The 21,994-nt window shown below is 45.1% G+C and overlaps 1 protein-coding gene across 1 annotated transcript; it reads right to left on the bottom strand.

Annotated features, from left to right (window-relative positions):
* Window positions 1–215: 215 nt before the first annotated feature.
* On the bottom strand, window positions 216–21,550 carry LOC143768160 (uncharacterized). Its single transcript, XM_077256849.1, has 15 exons — window positions 21,495–21,550; window positions 20,012–20,161; window positions 19,703–19,882; window positions 19,496–19,619; window positions 19,315–19,412; window positions 19,033–19,123; window positions 15,788–16,717; window positions 15,571–15,701; window positions 6,327–6,362; window positions 4,192–4,341; window positions 3,883–4,062; window positions 3,671–3,794; window positions 3,492–3,586; window positions 3,205–3,295; window positions 216–1,732 (listed from the first exon to the last, which is right to left on the bottom strand). Exons 1-15 carry the CDS (start codon window positions 21,519–21,521, stop codon window positions 792–794), a joined length of 3,348 nt encoding a protein of 1,115 aa, XP_077112964.1. The 5' UTR covers window positions 21,522–21,550; the 3' UTR covers window positions 216–791.
* Window positions 21,551–21,994: the final 444 nt, after the last annotated feature.

The following is a 21,994-nucleotide window of genomic DNA, read 5'->3' as shown; positions in this document are numbered from 1 at the left end:
ATCCTAACCCTAACCCTAGGGATCCTAACCCTAACCCTTAGGGTTAGGGTTAGGATCCTAACCCTTAGGGTTAGGATCCCTAGGGTAACGGCTAGGGTTAGGATCCCTAGTAACCCTAGGAATACTAACCCTAACCCTAGCCCTAGGGATCCTAACCCTAACCCTTAGGGTTAGGATCCTAACCCTTAGGGTTAGGATCCCTAGGGTTATGGTTAGGGTTTGGATCCCTATGGTTAGGGGTAGGGTTAGGGTTTGGATCTCTATGGTTAGGGTTTGGATCCCTTTATCACCTTGATGGTGGGGGGTGGCTTATCAGTGACCTGGTGACCAGGACATTCTAATAAAAAGCTACCCCTAACCCTAACCCTAGGGATCCTAACCCTAACCCTAGCTAATTCTATTAATAGTGTTTTCTAGTTGATTTTGATGATTGGCAGCTGTCACACACTTCTCAGCATGAGTTTCAAAAACGCAAACGCGGGAAAAAACGCATGTAAATGCGGGAAAACGCCGCGTTTTGCTGCGTTTTTTTTTGCCGCAAAAACGCATGCGTCTAAAAAACGCACCGTTTGCATGCGTTTTCATGCGTTTTTTCACCACATGCGTTTTTTTTTTAAAACACTGCAGATCAAAACGCAAGTGTGAAACCAGCCTTATAAGGCTATAAATTAAAACCAAAGAAAACATTTCCAATTTAAAAATTTGCCATACTCTCAACATGAGAATGGCTTCTCTCTTGCATGAATACTCTGATGCCTAACAAGTATGGATTTCTCTGTAAAATATTTTCCTCATTCTGAACATGAAAATGGCTTTTCCCCTGTGTGAATTTTTTGATGAGTAGAAAGTTTTGTTTTGTGATTAAAGCATTTCCCACATTCCGGACATGAAAATGGCTTCTCACCGGTGTGAATTCTCTGATGTCTAACAAGACTTGATTTCTCTGTAAAACATTTCCAACATATTGAACATGAAAATGGCTTCTCCCCTGTATGAATTCTCTGATGTTTATCTAGATCAGATTTTGTAGAACAATATCGCCCACAGACCGAACATGAAAATAACTTCTCCCCTGTGTGTAATATCTGATGAATAACAAGATGTGATTTCACTGTAAAACACTTCCCACATTCTGAACATGAAAATGGCTTCTCGCCTGTGTGAATTCTCTCATGTGTAACAAGATGTGATTTCCTTGCAAAAGATTTCCCACATTTTGAACATGAATATGGTTTCTCACCCGTGTGTCTTTTCTGATGATTAATAAGAGTTGATTTATCTGTAAAACACTTGCCGCAGTCTGAACATGAAAATGGCTTCTCACCTGTGTGAATTCTCAGGTGTGTAGCAAGATTTGTTCTTTGAGTAAAACATTTCCCACATTCTGAACATGAAAATGGCTTCTCCCCAGTATGAATTCTTTGATGTTTAGCAAGAACAGATTTTGTAGCACAACATTTCCCACATTCTGAACATGAAAACCGCTTCTTTCTTGTATGGTCACTTTCATATTCACCATCCCTTTTGTTAAACTCATTGTGCTTATCAGTCTGTGATGAATCAGTGGATAGAACCTGTTCAAAAGGACTAGATGAAAGATCTTTACTTTGATGGGCTGTAGATAATTCTAGAATACTGGCATGATCTTCATAAATATCTGGGAGAATACCATGATCATTTGCTTTAAAATTTGAATATATCAAATATTTCTCAGAGCTCAATGTCCAGTAATCTGCCAAAAAATGAAAATGAAATATTTTGTTTTTATTTTTCAATAATACTTCCTTGAACATATATTATTTCTAACATATTATTAAATACAACTTAAAACTATAGATAATTTGGAATAAAATTAAATTTTCAACGAACTAGGACAGTGATGACAACAGTAGACCTTCTATCACCACTAGAAGTGGATCTTGGTTTGTTTCTTACATGACTCCTGCCTCATCCCCTGCTTAAATGACCATTTGCTTGACTTTTTTTGTATAATGTCATCCGTGGGATGATTAGGACATTTCCTGCAGCGAAGTCCAAAGCCCTGTTAAGGTATGACTAACAAGGATCCCTTAGATCCACTGTCTGTTTTGGCCAGCATTGAACTCTTCAAAGCTTGTTTCACTTTACTTGTAAGCATAATTATAACAGGATAACTGACCAATATAATTAGGATGGACCAGATGCAACCTGTGATGAATCAAGTGATTGATTCTTTCAGGTGGAGCATGAAGAGGCTAACTTTGGAATTTTCCTTTAAATCTGCAGCTTTAGCACCACTGCCCTCTATTGAACACAAGGACAATGTATCTGATGAATTACCGAGACATTACAGAAAAATGTTGTGCTTTTCAATTATTTTAAGATTCATCCTCTGCTCTGAACAATAAGCTAGACCATGCCCGCTCCTGGCATGAGATGAGATAAGCATCTTGCCTCAGGTGACGGCAATTTCCCTATACCTGGGAGCAGAGCCGGACAGGCCACTGGGCAAATGTTAAAAGGCATGATCCAGTTTATATTTTTCTTCTCGTTTCCAAGAGCCATAACTTTTATTTTGTATTTTTCTGGAACAAGTTGTAGTTTTGTATGTCAGCCTTAATTTTACCATAAAATTTACTGAAATACATGAAAAAAAATTCCAAGCAATGATGTAAAAATTTCCGCCATTGTTGGAGGCGGTTTATTTTTACTACTTTATTTTTACAAAGCATGACCAATACACATGGGTGACTAATGTATAGTCTTTAAGGTTTTTTTCTGGTGATATATTTTTATTATTAATATTTTGCAAAGAGCTGATACTCTTCTTCCCATGCTGGCCATGTGCCCCGCCAGTCTCTGTGCTTCATCATCCAGTCAAACACATGATCGTTTCTACCCATCACTGATTGCAGCAGAGACTAATGCATCTATGCTGCGGCCAGAGATGCCTGTAGTAATTACATATCTATACGACCAAGAATGTTTATGTGTTTTTCTGTTGTAAAAAAAGAGCCATTTTGATTTCAGCCATTGATAGTTGTAGCTAAAATGCATTAATAAAAAGAAAATTGTAAAACAGCAGTTTTTGTTCAAAAACAAAAAATCTTTCTGTCAGTAAAATCCACAAAAAAAATCTTTGCATAAACAAAGATTAAAATTTTTTTGCAAGTCAGTGACTGAGTAGCATCTGTGACTTCTCTGAATTTAGTGGTAACTACTCACCTGTGCGGTTATCTGTAGGAATCTCCTCTTTACACCACTCATCACCCTTCACATATGTCTCTGTAGTATTAATATGGGGAAGATCTTTATCCTGAGAAAAATACTGTAAAAGTCAGACAGATGAAGAAGACACACCTATGATCAGCTCTAATCCTGCCATCTCCAACATTCTTATTACATAAGTATAAAACATATAATATTGGTGGATAAAACAAAACTGAATACAAGACCTTCACAGCCATCTACACATCATAGGGGAGATCTCATGACACCTTCTCTCCATCTACCTGATGATCCTGAGGAACATTGAGATCTTCTTGTTTACTGTCCTGAGGAATAAGACGGGGACATCTCTCTGGTGTTGTCCTCTCACTGGATAGAACTGTAGGAAACACATAAAAGGGACTGAATTCATTCTTTACATACAGATAATTATAGGCCTTGTGTATTTAGTCCTGTCTATTACCTGGTGATGTGAGGGGCTGGGGAACCTCCATCATGACGTCCTTGTACAGATCTTTGTGTCCTTCTAAATACTCCCACTCCTCCATGGAGAAATAGACGGTGACATCCTGACACCTTATAGGAACCTGACACATACAATGATATGATATCATCATCCCCCAGATCCCTCCATAGCGTTAATGTATAATGTCCCAGCATTCCCAGCAGTGTCACCTCTCCAGTCAGCAGCTCAATCGTCTTGTAGGTGAGTTCTAGAATCTTCTGGTCATTGATGTCCTCATGTATCAGGGGGTGAGGTGGAGGCCCCGTGATTGGACTCAGGGGTCTTCCCCATCCCTCAGACACAGGGGCCTGACAGTGCTCACTAGAGGTCTTCTTCACTACTGTGTAATCCTGGTTATGGAGAGACACATTAATAAACCTCACTACAGACATTCCCAGAGTCCTCACCTCTCCAGTTCTGTCCATCTGTTATTCCCATAGATAAGAATGATGTAATGTGACGTCATCAGAATCTCTCACCTCTCCAGTAAGCCGGAAGAGGATCTCTAGGGTGAGGTGTAATATCCTCTCCACCATCTTGTCCCTGTCCCTCTCCATCCTTGTAGGGTCACTCAGGAGAATTCTCTTATATAGAAGATCTCCACTGAGAGGATCCAATATTGTAGGGACCTGAATGGGGAGAAGATGACAATGTAACATCATAACGATCCCATGTAAGAAACCTCCGGAGCTGTTACCGGCGTCACATGATCACTACATCCAGTCATTGGTCTCGTCCTGCCCCAGTATAAAACACAATACAATTTTAGTCTGATGACAATCAGGTCTACCTGTCTGGTCCAGATGTCACCTCTTTGCTGTCCAGAATCACAGAGTATCTATCAGCCATATTCTCCTTATTCTCATAAAACTTCCTTAAACTCAATGTAGGAAAAACTGAACTCATCATGTTTCCTCCATATCATCTCACCACCTACCCAATCTATCACAATAAATGACATCACGCTTTTCTCTGTACCGCAAGTCCGCTGCCTATGAGTAAGCCTCGACTCTGCCTTGCCCTTCAAACTGCACATCCAAACTCTCACCACCTCCTGCTGACTCCAACTCAAAAATATTTTCTGAATCCATCCTTTCCTCAATTTCCAATTTACTAAAATGTTAGGGGATGCTCTCAACATCCTTACCATTATCTCCCGCCTCGACTACTGCAATATCCTCCTCTGTGGTTTTCCTGCACCTCTCCAATCTGTCCTTAACTCTGCTGCCCAACTCATCCACTTTTCTTCTTGCTACTCCTCTGCTTCTCCCCTCTCCCCTTCACTGGCTCCCAATTCCACAATGTATCCAGTTCAAACTACTAACATTGACCTACAACGCTGTCTATAATCTGTCTTCCCCATATATCTTTGAACTAATCTCCCAATATCTTCAGACACGTAATTCAAAAATCTTCTCTTCTTCACACTTATACGTTCCTCACAAAATCATCTCCAAGACTTCTCCCAAGGCTCACCTCATTATCTGGAATTCTGTGCCCCTGTCATGGGGTTACCGTGACAGTGTAGAGCCAAAAGACCACAGCGCCTGATTGCTCCTAGGGGCTGAGAAGATGCACTTCTTCATTTTAAATGTGTTTATTTCTTCTGGCAGAACTGTGGTTAATCTGCCATGTTGGAAATCGCTGTGTTCACAGCTGTGCTCGGTTAGCCACTCCTTTTCCCTTTATAATCTGGGCTCTGTTACTAATCCTGGTCAGAGATAGCATTTGCTGCATGGCTAATTGTGGGAGAGGAGAGTTGTAGGAGTAATCTGTGACTGTTGCTTGGTTTGCATGCATGGTAATTCCTTATCTTTCTGTTTTTGTTTATTCCCTTACCTTCACACCCCGGTGCATTCCTCTGTTATATATGAGTGAATATTTTGTATGCCTGGAGTTTTTTCTTAACCATTGTACGTTACCTTGTTTGTCGGGTTGGTGTACAGTAGCACCCCCTCTTCCCTGGGTGGGGGAGGAGAACAGATGGAGGGTCTGACTTTGGAGATAAGGCAAGGACAGAGGTCCCGGCCTCTTCGCCATCTGAAGTGTCCCGGGGAGCAAGGCAATCTAGGGTGCCCCCTAGTGTTAGGGACAGGGAAGGGGCCCTTGGTCCCTGGTCAACTGACAGCCCCAACAGATCTGATTATCCACTGATGGAACATTCAGACAGAACCTAAAAACCCATCTCTTCAAGAAAGTTACAGCCTGCAATGACCTCGCTGCCACCTCAACACCATTGGAGCTGCCACTACCCTCGACCTACTGTCTCCTTCCCCACCATCCTGTAGAATGTAAGCCCGCAATGGCAGGGTCGTCACCCCTCTGTACCAGTCTGTCATTGTTAGTTTGCTCATTGTCATTTATATTTTGTATGGAACCTCCTTGTGTATAGCACTATGGAATCAATGGTGCTCTACAAATAAATAATAATAATATTATATAGTCACACAGATTTAGCACAGAATTTCTCCAATCCAGCACCAATAACACGGAACAAATAAAAATAAAATCTTATGTATCTTGGAATGGAGCAACACAAATATACCTAAACAGAGACAGCACTGAGGGGGTTAATGTCCCCTGCGCCCAGTAATGGGGAATCTCCAGCACCTACCTCCACCTGCAGAGCCGCACACCACATATATGGCTGTTCTGTGCGCACAGGACCTGGGATGAGGTCACAGGAGGGGAGGAGTCAGGGGTCACATGATCAGGGACCTCAGTATGTACCATATATCTAGTGTGGGGCTCTGCAGGTGGAGGTAGGTGCTGGAGATTCCCCATTACTGGGCCGGCGCAGGGGACAGTAACCCCTCAGTGCTGCGGTCACATTCCTGGAGGCAGAACATGTTCCCTTCTGAGTCGCTATATCAGGATCTCTGTCTGTATTGGATTAGAGTGGAAGAATCATAAATAATTTCATTCTCTTCTATTGCAGTTATTTAGGGAGGTGCATTTTTATTTTTTCACCTTTTTCAATGTATTTTTTTTTATTAATTTTCAATTTAATATACATAAGTACAAACATACCAATAAATCACTGCCACTAATATAGTACAATCGCACCAATGCACATTAAAAGGAATACACATAACCAGCTGTCGTTTGTTTTCCCAGTTCCTCTTGCAATGTGAAATTGCACAAAAAGCTTTTCGACTTTTGCCAATTTTCTGGCAGATTTGCCCAACTCACAATGGTTGGAGCACAAGCGGGACTGGAATCTGATGCAAGATTTGTGGCGAGAAACTCCTGATTCATTAAGAGGCTTGTAAACATTAGCAATTAGAGATGGGCGGACACCTGGATGTTCGAGTCCGGCTGGTTCGGCTGACCAATTACAAAAAGTTCGGGTTCAGGAACCAGAACAGTACCCGGACCCCATTCACTTGAATGGGGGGCCCAAACTTCCAGTCAAGTGCATGGCAGCGCAGCAAACACCGCTTCTGATCAGCGGTGAAATCATTCCCACGTGTAAGAGAGCCGCGGTTCCCACACTGTCAAAGACAGCGTGAGTGTGCAGCTGTGATCGGAGGTATAAAGTTTACCTCCGGTCACTGGTGTCAGCTGATGGGACTACAGCTCCCATAATCTGACACCTGCTGCCACTAATAACAGAGAAAGCAGGAGCAGCAGATGGGTGTATTCATTCGCTGGCTCCCGTGCTGCAAATAAATATTTTTTTTTTAAATAACGGCGTGAGTTCCCCTGTATTTTTGATAACCAGCCAGGCAAAACTCACAGCTGAGGGCTGCAACCCTCGGTTGTCAGCTTCAGCTAAGCTGGTTATCAAGAATAGAGCTGTTGAATAATGCTGTTTTTTAAATTATTTATATTCATAATTTTCAAAAAAGGCATGAGGTCCTCCAAAGGATAGCAAGGAAAATTAGGTCATCCAGAGTAGAAATAGTGTCTCAACCTACCAGTTCATCCTTGATCCTTCTGGACAATCCCTCTCAGAAGGTGTCTTCCAGCGCCTCATTGTTCCAGCCAAGTTTAGAAACAATGGTGCAGAACTGGATGGCATATTGGCTTAAAGTCAGGCTTGCCTTAGGAGGGAGGATGCAGCAAAGATGACACGACCTAGCTCATCAAACACCTTGCAGAACGCCCCTGGGAAGGCCTGCAGATAAGGGATTGAGCCACGCCACGGCCTCTCATCCAAGATGGGACATTAAGAAGGCTACTTTCACCAGATTGGAGGGGAACTGATGAGCTGGCAGTTCTAAGTGCAGTGAATACTGGTTGATAAACCCTCGGCATTGCTTCGGATCCCCGTCAAAACGTGGTGGTGCAGAAAGGCGAGGTGCATGACTTGGTGGCTGAATACCCACTGCCAAGGTTACCGCAGCTTGGACTGGAGCAGTTGCAGCAGCCGACATCAGAGCATCTAAGCAAGTGTTTACTGTCTGCAAATAAGACAGGATTTTATCTTGCTGATCTCTTTGGCGGGTCATCTCCTGGAATAACTCCGGGACTGGAGGAGTATTGTAGCCAGCAGGTTCCATGTCCTGAGCAAACTGTCACAACTGGTGGTTGTGGATCCACTGTGCCACGGACTGCGGAGAGCTTGGAGGTAACTAAGCAACCACCTGGTTCTTCACTAGAGTCCCTAAGGGTGTGGTTAGATTTGAGCCACAGGTGGACACCAGGTGCTACTCCAAGACAGTCCACAGAGGGCAGCAGCTGACCCCAAAGGGGCAGGGAACCAGGAATGGACTCAAAGAGTCAGGCTGGCCAGGAACTGGTTAATAGGAGGAATGAATGCTGTATGGCTGGCTAGGCAGAGAAGATTCCGGAAAAGGTACAGACAGGGCAGGATCAGGAACACAAGATTAATTCAGGTAAAGAATCGCAGGTGCAGATTCAGACTGGACAGGAGAAGGTAAAGGTGCAAATGATGAGAAGGAAGATCAGGATCAGGACTAAGTAAAGGCAGTACGGGCTAAAGATCGGGTTCATACAGGACGGTCAGGATTAGGTTCAGGAAGCACAGATACAGGGACCTTACAACTAAGACAGTATTGTACACACTAATAACTAAAGTTGCTCAGTCACCTCCCTATCAGGGAGGGTACCTTAAGTATCTGATGTCTGCCAGCTATTGACTGGGGACATTTCAGAAGTGCACACTCTGTTAGGGTTTGCAGAACGCACCGAATATATTTATTGATGTGATTGGTGCGTTTGCAACCCGGGATCCACCGTGCAGGAAATATCCTGCCGCTAAGTGAATGGCGGCACAATATGGCGGTATTAACCAACTCTGTTAGCTTCACAGAGTGGCCGAGAAAGCAAAGCTCTGTGCCCTGTTAACTCTCACAGAGACACAGGCTAACTACCCAGAAAGAGCAGTCAGTGGTCATGCATGCACACAACACTCCTCGCCGGAGGTGCCAGCATTCTAGGGGCTTATTTCAGCCGGGTCCCTGAATACTCTCATACACAATCTCCTTGCCGGAGGTGCCAGCATTCTAGGAGCTTATTTCAGCCGGGTCCCTGAACACATTCACCCATATGACCACAGTGGCGCAAAGCATGTAACTTTAGAAGATACTAGCGCATGGCCGTGCGGCCATGCGAGCCTTAAATAGCTGCAGCACATACAAGACCTTCCTAAAGAGGACCAATGAGAGACTGCTACAGAGCCTGCGTACCTACAGGACCTTCCTAGAAAGACCAATAGATTTGGCTGCAGTACCTGAACATGTGACCCTTGATCTCCACTGAGAGATCTTTCCCTGGGCATGCTCAGTGTGTGCAAAGCAGGACTTAGTCCCAGAAAAGCCTGTTCGCCGCAGATCAGTGCAGGGTACAATAGCAGAGCCTGGAGAGGCAGCAATAACCCTTTGCACAGAATCAGACTCAGTGAGACGCTGGGACCGACGTCTCCGCTGAGCAGGCTCCACTGTGGCCGATGGAGAATGGGAGACCGCAGCAGACACGGATCGAGATTCCCCTGTGCAGCAGAGGAAACTCGACTCCTAACATTGCCCCCCCTCCTTGAGCCTCGCTACGCTCAAAAGCCGCAATGAGCAGCGGAGCCCGAATGTGCTCCACAGGCTCCCAGGTTCTATCCTCTGGACCGTGACCCTTCCAATCCACCAGATAAAATTTCTTGCCACGTACCACCTTGCACCCCACGATAGCATTCACCTCAAACTCATCCGTGGATGAACCCGATGTCCCGGCAGATGACTCAGAAAACCGGGACAAATGAACGGGCTTTAAGAGGGAAACGTGAAAGGTATCGGTGATACCAAGGCGTGGAGGAATAGCCAAACGGTAGACCACAGGGTTCACCTGTTCCAGAACCTAGAACGGGCCAATGTAGCAAGGCGCAAACTTAGTGGACTCGACTCGCAGCCTGATGTTACGGGCAGAGAGCCACACTAAGTCGCCAGGAGCAAAGGTCGGAGCGGGGCGCCGGTGTGTATCAGCCGAGACCCTCATTCTCTCCTTGGAGGCCCGGATGGCATTCTGTGTGCGGTCCCAGATGTCACGTGCCTCCACCGCCCAGTCTGCCACCCTAGAATCGGTGGATGACACGGGCATGGGCACAGGGACACGCGGATGCTGGCCGTAATTAAGGAGAAAAGGAGTCTGACCAGTGGAATCGGCTACGGCATTGTTCAAGGCAAATTCCACCCAAGGTAGCAAAGATGCCCAGTCATCCTGCCTAGCAGAGACAAAATGTCGTAAGTATGTCACCAGAGTCTGATTGGTTCTCTCTACCAACCCATTCATCTCGGGATGATATGCAGAGGAGAGATTCAGCTCTATGCTGAGTAAACGGCAGAGCTCTCTCCAAAACCGAGACGCAAACTGGGGACCCCGGTCGCTGACAACTTTATCAGGCATTCCATGTAAGCGGAAAATATGTTTAATGAACAACACCGCCAAGGCCCGTGCAGAAGGTAACCGTGGTAGCGGCACCAAATGCACCATTTTCGAGAAATGATCGGTGATGACCCAAATGATGGTACAGCCGCGAGACTTGGACAAACCCACCACAAAGTCCATCCCGACCATCTCCCAGGGCCTGTCTGGCACTGGCATGGGGTAAAGTAACCCAGCAGGCCGTTGCCGTGAAGACTGATTCTGGGCGCAGGAGACACATGCCCGAATATAGTCCCCGACGTCACGAGCCATATGCGGCCACCAGTACGTCCTCGCCAAAAGCTCAGATGTCCTCTTGGTTCCAAAATGTCCACCCACTCTGGACAAGTGAGCCCAAGAGAGAACCTCCGGTCGCAAATTCGCTGGTACGAAAGTCTGGCCCGGGGGCACGGACTCTAGCGAAACCGGAGCCACAGTTCTCAGGCTCTCAGAGGGGACAATAAGCCGAGGCTACTCATCGTCCTCCTCAGATGACACTACGGAGCGAGAGAGAGCGTCGGCACGAATGTTCTTCTCCCCAGAGAGAAAATGGAGAGTAAAATGGAACCGGGAGAAGAACAGGGACCATCTGGCCTGGCGAGAATTCAGCCGCTGGGCCGTCTGTATATACACCAAGTTTTTGTGGTCGGTGAATACTTGGAAGGGAAAGCGAGCTCCCTCCAAGAGGTGTCTCCACTCAGAAAAAGCCAACTTCATTGCTAGCAACTCCCTGTCCCCGATGGAATAATTCCTCTCCGCTGGTGTGAAGGTCTTGGAGAAGAAGAAGCAAGGATGCTTCCGACCTTGAGCATCCTTTTGGAAAAGGACTGCTCCAGCACCAACGGATGAGGCATCCACCTCCATTATAAATGGCTTATCTACATCGGGGCGATGTAGAATAGGAGCGCTAGCGAAGTGTGACTTAATCGAAAGGAATGCCTTGGAGACATCCTCCGACCACAACTTGGGATTTGCTCCCTTCTTGGTGAGGGCAACCAAGGGAGCTACAAAAGTTGAAAAGTGTAGGATGAACTGGCGATAGTAATTGATGAACCCCATAAAGCGCTGCACCGCTTTAAGTGAATGGGGTTCCTGCCAGTCCATCACAGCCTGTAGTTTGGCAGGATCCATAGCCAAACCCTGGGCAGAGATGATATAACCAAGGAATGGCAAGGACTCCTGCTCAAACACACACTTCTCCAACTTGGCGTAGAGGGAGTTTGCCCATAAGAGGTCGAAGACTTTGCAAACATCTCTCCGGTGGGAGTCAATATCTGGAGAGTAGATGAGAATATCATCCAGATAGACTACGACCAAGGTGGTGAGCATCTCCCGGAAGATGTCGTTCACAAAGTCTTGGAAAACGGCTGGGGCATTACAGAGCCCGAAGGGCATCACCAGATATTCATAGTGCCCATCCCTGGTGTTAAAAGCCATCTTCCACTCGTCCCCCTCACGGATTCGATTCAGGTTATAAGCACCCCGCAGATCTAATTTAGTAAATACCCTTGCTCCCCGTAGCCTATCAAAGAGCTCAGATATCAGGGGTAGTGGGTACTTGTTTTTAACGGTGATGGCGTTAAGACCCCTGTAGTCAATGCATGGACGTAATTCTCCACTCTTCTTCTGCACGAAGAAGAACCCAGCCCCTGCAGGTGACACTGACTTCCTAATAAAACCTCTTGCCAGATTCTCTTGGATATACTGAGACATTGCCTCCGTCTCCAGGAGAGATAACGGATAGACTCGACCCCGGGAATCTCAGCACCAGGCAAGAGATCGATAGGACAGTCATAGGGGCGGTGAGGCGGAAGGGTCTCCGCAGCCCTTTTGGAGAACATGTCCGCATAAGGCCAATAGTGCTTGGGGAGAGAGGAAAGATCTGCGGGTACCTCAGTTGTAGCAACCTGAACGCACTCCCTCTGACATCTACCCTCACAGGATTTACTCCATCCCAAAATTTTCCCTGAGGACCACTCTATATGAGGAGAATGAAAACGAAGCCAGGGTATCCCCAACAGGACCTCATCAACTCCCTCAGGAAGGACCAAAAGAGAAATAATCTCCTGATGTGATGGAGATACAGAAAGAGTGAAAGGGATGGTTTGGTGTGTAATCTGTGAAGGTAGTGTCGACCCATTTACCACTCGAATGGTTATTGGCTTGGCGAGCATCACCAGGGGTATTGCGTGTCGCTGAGCGAAAGCGGATGACATAAAATTACCCTCCGCCCCAGAGTCCACGCAAAGCTCTACCATAAGAGTGGATGGGCCTATGGTAATTGTCCCCTTGAAGGACAATTTTGAGGTAAATGTCGCCGTGTCTAATGTACCTCCTCCAACTGCCACTAGACGCTGACGTTTCCTCGACCGCTGCGGACACTTGGAGGCAAGATGTCCGGACTGCCGGCAAACATGACAGACCTTAAGGGCACGAGCGGCCTGGGACTTAGACCCCGCTCGCGACCCCTCTATGGCCTCATGTGACTCGGGCGCCTGGACCGGAGATTCCAAAGGTCTGGCGAAGGTGGGAGCCAGCCGAGACCTCTGCTTACACTGGGCTCGCTCCAACCTTCACTCGTGAAAACGAAGGTCTATGCGAGTTGATATAGATATGAGCTCCTCCAGTGTAGCGGGAATCTCCCTAGTGGCCAAAGCGTCCTTCACATGGTCAGCCAGCCCCCTCCAAAATACTGGGATGAGGGTTTTATCTGACCACTCCAACTCAGATGCTAAAGTCTGGAAGAGAATGGCAAATTGGCTGACCATGGTCGAACCCTGAGTCAATGCCAGCAGTTGGAGCGCCATATCATGGGTGACTTGAGGTCCTACGAAGACCTGCTTCAGAGTGCCCAGAAACCGAGGAACACTCTGCACCACATGATCGTTGCGCTCCCACAGCGGCGTAGCCCACTCCAAAGCTCTGTCCAACAGGAGAGAAATTACAAATCCCACCTTTGCCCGCTCTGTGGGAAAACGTGCAGCCAGGAGCTCGAGATGTATACCGCACTGGCTCACGAATCCCCTACAGGACTTACTGTCCCCAGAGAATTTTTCAGGCAACGGAAGGTGGGATAAGGTCGAAACAGAGGTGGCAGTGGGTAAAGCTGCTGCAGCCATGCTAGCAGCCTGAACAGCAATTGCGGTAACATCCACCGCCGAGGTTGCACGCTCGAGAGATGCCAACCGGCCCTCCAGCAGCTGGATGTACCCCTGCAATCGCTGTTCATCCATTACTTAGCCAGATCGTTCGCAACCCGGGATCCACCATGCAGGAAATATCCTGCCGCTAAGTGAATGGCGGCACAATATGGCGGTATTAACCAACTCTGTTAGCTTCACAGAGTGGCCGAGAAAGCAAAGCTCTGTGCCCTGTTAACTCTCACAGAGACACAGGCTAACTACCCAGAAGAGAGCAGTCAGTGGTCATGCATGCACACAACACTCCTCGCCGGAGGTGCCAGCATTCTAGGGGCTTATTTCAGCCGGGTCCCTGAATACTCTCATACACAATCTCCTTGCCGGAGGTGCCAGCATTCTAGGAGCTTATTTCAGCCGGGTCCCTGAACACATTCACCCATATGACCACAGTGGCGCAAAGCATGTAACTTTAGAAGATACTAGCGCATGGCCGTGCGGCCATGCGAGCCTTAAATAGCTGCAGCACGTACAAGACCTTCCTAAAGAGGACCAATGAGAGACTGCTACAGAGCCTGCGTACCTACAGGACCTTCCTAGAAAGACCAATAGATTTGGCTGCAGTACCTGAACATGTGACCCACTCCACTGAGAGATCTTTCCCTGGGCATGCCCAGTGTGTGCAAAGCAGGACTTAGTCCCAGAAAAGCCTGTTCGCCGCAGATCAGTGCAGGGTACAATAGCAGAGCCTGGAGAGGCAGCAATAAACCTTTGCACAGAATCAGACTCAGTGAGAAGCTGGGACTGACGTCTCCGCTGAGCAGGCTCCACTGCGGCCGATGGAGAATGGGAGACCGCAGCAGACACAGATCGAGATTCCCCCTGTGCAGCAGAGGAAACTCAACTCCTAACACACGCTGATCCTTTCAGAAGCAGAGCGTATGTCCATGCCCTAAGTATACTTCCAGGAAATCTGAGCGCTATGCACAAGTCCTGGGACCAAGCAGATGTGGCGGTGACCAAAGAAGAGTGGGTGAGAATATCGGCGCCCCTGTCGGGAGAACGAAGGGGGGATCGTGCAGGGACGCTGGCACTGACATTACACACTTGTTGCGTATTGTTCAAAATGGATCTCATGTTCCTTTATTGACATTAATCACGCTCAGTCACAACACCTATTATCAGATCATTTTTTATTGGATATAGCAGGTCTTCTTTATTTTTTACATGAATATGGATCCCAGGGCCTGAAGGAGAGTCTCCTCTCCTCCAGACCCTGGGAACCATACGTACCGCACATGCCTGGGAACTTATAGGAACTTCCGATTCCGATTTCCGATATCACAAAAATATCGGAACTCGGTATCGGAATTCCGATACAGCGAATATCGGCCGATACCCGATATTTGCAGTATCGGAATGCTCAACACTACCAAACACACAATTCAATGTTCCTTAGCATGAGTAGACAAGAACAACAAATTACCAGTTGAAGTGCCATTGATGCCAAAGGGACAAGTAAATCAAAGACTCAAACACAGAGTGATCCAATTTTTCAAGCTTATGTGAGAAGCGATTCTTTCTGCATGGGCAAATATTTCTATGTTTGAAGTCTATTTCATGATGAATTAGTGCAATTAAAAAGGCCAAAGGTGGTCTAACCAATAAAGTTCCAAAACAGGCGCTTTGTTTGAATTCCAATAGCTTTTTTTTTATAACAGATGTTTAATGATAATTGCATACATTTATAATTACCATTTAGTTCTTTAAATTGATTTTCCTTTTTTTTGTAGGATATACAGTATGACTTTACATTGACAGTAACTAATATATTTTTTCTTTTGCCTTAAACAATTTGCCAAGTAAATGATTCAAAAAGAAAATGTCTCTCTCTCTGTGAATTCTCTGATGTGTGGCAAGATTAAATGTGTAGGTAAGACTTTCCCTATATTCTGAACACAGAAAGGGCTTCTCCCCTGTGTCAATTATCAGATTTATAGCAAGGCTATAAATTAAAACAAATGAAAACATTTCCAATTAAAACATATGCCATACTCTCAACATGAGAATGGCTTCTCTCTTGTGTGAATATTCTGATGCCTAACAAGTTTGGATTTCTCTGTAAAATATTTTCCACATTCTGAACATGAAAATGGCTTCTCCCCTGTGTGAATTTTCTGATGTGTAGAAAGATTTGTTTTGTGATTAAAGCATTTCCCACATTCCGGACATGAAAATGGCTTCTCACCGGTGTGAATTCTCTGATGTCTAACAAGAGTTGATTTCTCTGTAAAACATTTCTCACATTCTGAGCATGAAAATGGCTTCTCCCCTTTGTGAATTTTTTCATGTGTAACTAAAACTGATCTATGTTTAAAACATTTCCCACATTCTGAACATGAAAATGGCTTCTCCCCTGTATGAATTCTCTGATGTTTATCAAGATCAGATTTTGTAGAACAATATCTCCCACAGACTGAACATGAAAATAACTTCTCCCCTGTGTGAAATATCTGATGTGTAATAAGATGGGATTTTACTGTAAAACACTTCCCACATTCTGAGCATGAAAATGGCTTCTCACCTGTGTGAATTCTCAGGTGTGTAGCAAGATTTGTTCTTTGAGTAAAACATTTCCCACATTCTGAACATGAAAATGGCTTTTCCCCTGTGTGAATTCTTTGATGCTTAGAAAGATCAGATTTTGTAGAACAACATTTCCCACATTCTGAACATGAAAATAGCTTCTTTCTTGTATGGTCATCTTCGTGCTCACCATCCCTTTTGTTAAACTTATTGTTCTTAACAGTCTGTGATGAATCAGTGGATAGAACCTGCTCAAAAGGATTAGATGACAGATCTTTACTTTGAAGGGCTGTAGGTAAATCTAAGATACTGGCATAATCTTCATATATATCTGGGGGACTACCATGATCAATTGCTTTAAAGTTTGAATATATGAAATATTTCTCTGAGCTCAAGGTCCAGTGATCTGCAAAAAAAAATGAAAATGAAATATTTTGGGGTTTTTTCAATAACACTTCCTTGAAAATGCATTAATTCTAACATTATTAAATACAACTTAAAACTATAGATAATTTGGAATAAAATTACCGTATATACTCGTGTATAAGCCGAGATTTTCAGCACAATTTTTTTGTGCTGAAAAGGCCCCCCTCGGCTTATACACGAGTCAATTGTCCAGAACACTGGTGGGGTGAGGGGGTTCAGACATCATACTCACCCTCCGTTGCTGCACCTCCATCCCTGCATCTCCATTGTCACGGCGTCGGCGGCTCTCCTGTCCTGAGCGGTCACGTGGTACCGCTCATTAAGATAATGAATATGGACATGTCTCCACTCCTATATGTGTGGAGCGCATATTCATTACCTTAATGAGCCATCTGACCCCTGAACAGAGGGGAGGAGAGCCACCAGCGCCGGACAACAGAGATGCAGGGACGGAGATGCAGTTGCGAGGAGAGTGAGTATGACTTGGGGGCAATGTGAGCCATGCATATACAACCAGGGGAAGGGGAGAGCCGAGCCATGGGGATGGGGGAGCCAAGCAATGGGGTACCGGGGGAGCTGAGCAATGCAGGACCGGGGGAGCCATGCATACAACAGGGGAAGCCACACTTACTAGGACAGGACAGGAGGAGCCACACATTCCATGACAGGGGGAGCCACATACCAGGACCGGACAGGGGGAGCCACATACCAGGACAGGATGAGGGGAGCCACATACCAGGACAGGGGGAGCCACACATAGCAGGACAGGGATGAGAGGACAATGCATACCCGGCTTTTGCTCAAGTCAATAAGATTACCCAGTTTTCCGTGGCAAAAATAGGCGCCTCGGCTTATACTCGGGAAGGCTTATACTCGAGTAACTGACTAGGACAGTGATGGCAACAGGAGACATTCTATCACCACTAGAAATGGATCTTGGTTTCTTACATGACTCCTGCCTCATCCCCTGTTTAAATGACCATCTGCCTGACTATTTTTTATAACCTGTATCAATCTTTGATGATGACTTCCTCAAAAACTAAAAAATGGCATCCGTGGGGTGACTAGGACATTTCCTGCAGCGAAGTCCAAATCCCTGTTAAGGTGTGACTATCAGGGATCCCTTAGCTCAGACGACTATTTTGACCAGCATTGAACTCTCCAAATTTTGTTTCACTTTACTTGTAAGCATAATCATAACAGGATAACTGACCAATACTATTAGGATGGACCGGCTGTAACCTGTAGGGATCAAGGAACTTATTCTTTCAGGTGGAGCATAAAGAGGTCAACTTTGGAAGTTTCCTTTAACTGCAGCTTTAGTATCAGTGCCTGCTATTGAACCCAAGGAAACTTTATCTGATCAATTACCAGGAGATTACAGAACCATGTTGTGTTTTTCCATTATTTTAAGATTCAACCTCTGTTCTGTACACCAAGCAAGACCATGCCCGCTCCTGTCATGAGATGAGATAAGCATCTTGCCTCAGGTGGCGGCACTTTCTCTATGCCTTAGCGCAGAGCCGGACTGGCCATTGGGCAAATGCTAAAAGGCACGGTCTAGTTTATATTTTCCTCCCCTTGTTTCCAGAGCCATGACTTTTATTTTTCTATTGACATAGCTTTATCATAACTTGTAACTTGTAATTTTCTGGAACAAGTTGTTGTTTTGTATGTCAGCATAAATTTTACCATATAATTTACCGAAATACATGAAAAAAATTCCAAGCAATGATGGAAAAAATTCTGCCACTGTTGGACGGGGTTTATTTTTACTACTTTATTTTTACAAAGCATGACTAATACGCATGGGTGTCTAATGTATGCATTTAAGGAGTTTTTTTTCTTGTAATATATTTTTCTCATTAATATTTTGCAAAGAGCTGATGCTCCTCATCCCATGCTGGCCATGTACCCCGCCAGTCTCCGTGCTTCATCTTCCAGCCAAACACATGATCGTTTCTACCTATCACTGACTGCAGCAGAGACTAATGCATCTCTGCTGTGGCTGGAATATTGTCTGCAGCAGTTACATATCTATACGGTCAAGAATGTTTATGTGTATTTTTCTGTGTGAAAAAAGAGCCATTTTGATTTCAGCCATTGATAGTTGCAGCTAAAATGCATTAATAAAAACGAAATTGTAAAACAGCATATTTTGTTCAAAATCGCAAAATGTTTTTGTTAGTAGAATCCACACAAAAAATACTTGCATAACCAAAGCGTAAAAAAAAATTACAAGTCAGTGACTGAGTAGCATCTATGACTTATCTGCATGTAGATTTAACTACTCACCTGTGATGTTATCTGGAGGAATCTCCTCTTTACACCACTCATCACCACTCACATATGTCCCTGCAGTATTAATATGGGACAGATCTTCACTCTGAAACAAATATTGTAAAAGTCACAGACAGATGGAGCAGTCACATCAGCTCTAATTCTGCCATCTCCACCGTTCTCATTACACAAGTATAAGATATACAATACTGGTGGATAAAACAAGACTGAGCACAAGACCTTCACAGCCATCTACACATCATAGGGGAGATCTCATGACACCTTCTCTCCATCTACCTGATGATCCTGAGGAACACTGGGTTCTTCTTGTTTACAATCCTGTGGAAGAAGAGAACGGGGACATCTCTCTGGTGTTGTCTTCTTACTGGATAGAACTAGAGCAAACATATACAGGGACTGAATTTAATATTCACATACAGATAATTATAGGCCGTGTGTATTTAGCCCTGTCTATTACCTGGTGATGTGAGGGGCTGGGGAACCTCCATCATGACGTCCTTGTACAGATCTTTGTGTCCTTCTAAATACTCCCACTCCTCCATGGAGAAATAGACGGTGACATCCTGACACCTTATAGGAACCTGACACATACAATGATACCATCATCACCTCGATCCCTCCATAGCATTACTGTATAATGTCCCAGCATTCCCAGCATTGTCACCTCTCCATTCAGCAGCTCAATCATCTTGTAGGCGAGTTCTAGGATCTTCTGGTCATTGACGTCCTCATGTATCAGGGGGTGAGGTGGAGGCCCCATCATTGGGCTCAGTGGTCTTCCCCATCTCTCAGACACAGGGGCACGACAGTGCTCACTAGAGGTCTTCTTCACTACTGTGTAATCCTGGTTATGGAGAGACACATTAATAAACCTCACTACAGACATTTCCAGAGTCCTCACCTCTCCAGTTCTGTCCATCTGTTATTCCCATAGATAAGAATGATGTAATGTGACGTCATCAGAATCTCTCACCTCTCCAGTAAGCCGGAAGAGGATCTCTAGGGTGAGGTGTAATATCCTCTCCGCCATCTTGTCCCTGTCCCTATCCATCCTTGTAGGGTCAATTAGAATAATTCTCTTGTACAGAAGATTTCCACTCAAAGGATCCAATATTGTAGGGACCTGAATGGAGAGAAGATGGCAATGTAAATTCATAAAGATGCCATGAAAGAAATCTCCGAAGCTTCATATAATCACTACATCCAGTTATGGGCCTCGCCCTGCCCCAGTATAAAACACAATACAATTTTAGTCAATCAAGTCTACCTCCTTGGCCCAGATGTCACCTCTTTGCTGTGTAGAATTCCAGAGTGCCCATCAGCTGTATTCTCCTTATTCTCATCACAGTTCCTTAAACTTAATGTAGACAAAACTGAACTCATCACCTTCCCTCCATCTCACCTAACCCCCCTAACCTGATCAACCTATCACAATAAATGACATTACGCTTTCCTCTGTACTGGAAGTCAACTGCCTGTGAGTAACCCTTGGCTCCTTCAAACTGCAAATCCAAACCCTCAACACCTTCTCCTGCTGCCTCCACCTCAAAAATATTTCCAGAATCTGTTCTTTTCTCAATCCTCAATCTACTAAAATGATAGTGGTGCCCTCATCATCTCCTGTCTCGACTACTGCAATATCCTACGTTGCTTTCCTGCTAACTCTCTCGCACCTCTCCAGTCTGTCCTTAATTCTTCTGCCTGACTAATCTACTTCTGTCTTCGCTACCCCTCCTCTTCTCTAATCTGCAAAACCCTTCCCTGTCTCCCAATTCCCCAATGTGTCCGGTTCAAACTACTAACACTGATCTACAAAGCCATCCATAATCTGTCTCCCCCATGTAACTTGGAACTAATCTCCCAATATCTTCACACACGTAATTCAATGATCTCTTCTTCACACTTTTATGGTCCTCACAAAATCTTCTCCAAGACTTTCAAAGTATCTCCCTAACCCTCCCAAGTATCTCCCCATCCTCTGGAATTCTGTGCCCCAACCCATCTGATTATCCACCACTGATGGAACATTCAGACAGAACGTGAAAACCCTTCTCTTCAAGAAAGCTTACAGCCTGCAATGACCCCGCTACCACCGGAGCTGCTGCAACCCCATGACCCCATACTATCTTCCCTCCCCATTATTCTGTAGACTGAAAGCCCATGAGGGAAGAGTCCTTTCCCATCTGTACCAGTCTGTCATTGTTAGTTTGTTCACTGCTATTTCTATTTTGTATGGAACCTCTTCATGTACAGCACTATGGAATCAACGGTGCTCTAAAAATAAATAATAGTAATGATATATAGTCACATACAGAGATTTATCACAGAATATCTCCAATCCAGCACCAATAACACAGAAAAAGAAAAATCTTATGTATCTTGGAATGGAGCAACACAAATGTCGTAAAGGGGTTAATGTCCCCTGTGCCCAGTAATGGGGAATCTCCAGCACCTACCTCCACCTGCAGAGCCGCACACCACATATATGGCTGTACTGTGCGCACAGGACCTGGGATGAGGTCACAGGAGGGGAGGAGTCAGGGGTCACATGATCAGAGGCCGCCTCAGTATGTACCATATATGTGTGGTGTGCGGCTCTGCAGGTGGAGGTGTGTGCCGCGGTCACGAACGTGTACAAACATGCCAATAAATCACTGCCCCTAATATAGTACAGTCGCACCAATGTACATTAAAAGGAATACACATACCCAGCTGTCGTTTTCCCAGTTCTCCTTGTTGCACAACAATTTACTTTACTTTGGCCAATTTTTTGTCAGGTTTGCCCAGTTCGTTCACAATTGTTGGAGCACAAGCGGGACTGGAATCTGAGGTAAGATTTGTGGCGTAGCATACGCCACTCGTCAGAAACTCCTGATTCATTGAGTTGTGTAAACATCAGTAAACACCACAACACGGAAAAAAATATCAAAATGGCAGAATTGTAATTTTTCGATTC

This window comes from Ranitomeya variabilis, chromosome 4, assembly GCF_051348905.1.
Source record: "Ranitomeya variabilis isolate aRanVar5 chromosome 4, aRanVar5.hap1, whole genome shotgun sequence".
NCBI classification, from domain to species: Eukaryota; Metazoa; Chordata; class Amphibia; order Anura; family Dendrobatidae; genus Ranitomeya; species Ranitomeya variabilis.
Note: the sequence above shows the minus strand (reverse complement) of the source record. Positions and strands in the feature narration are given on the sequence as shown.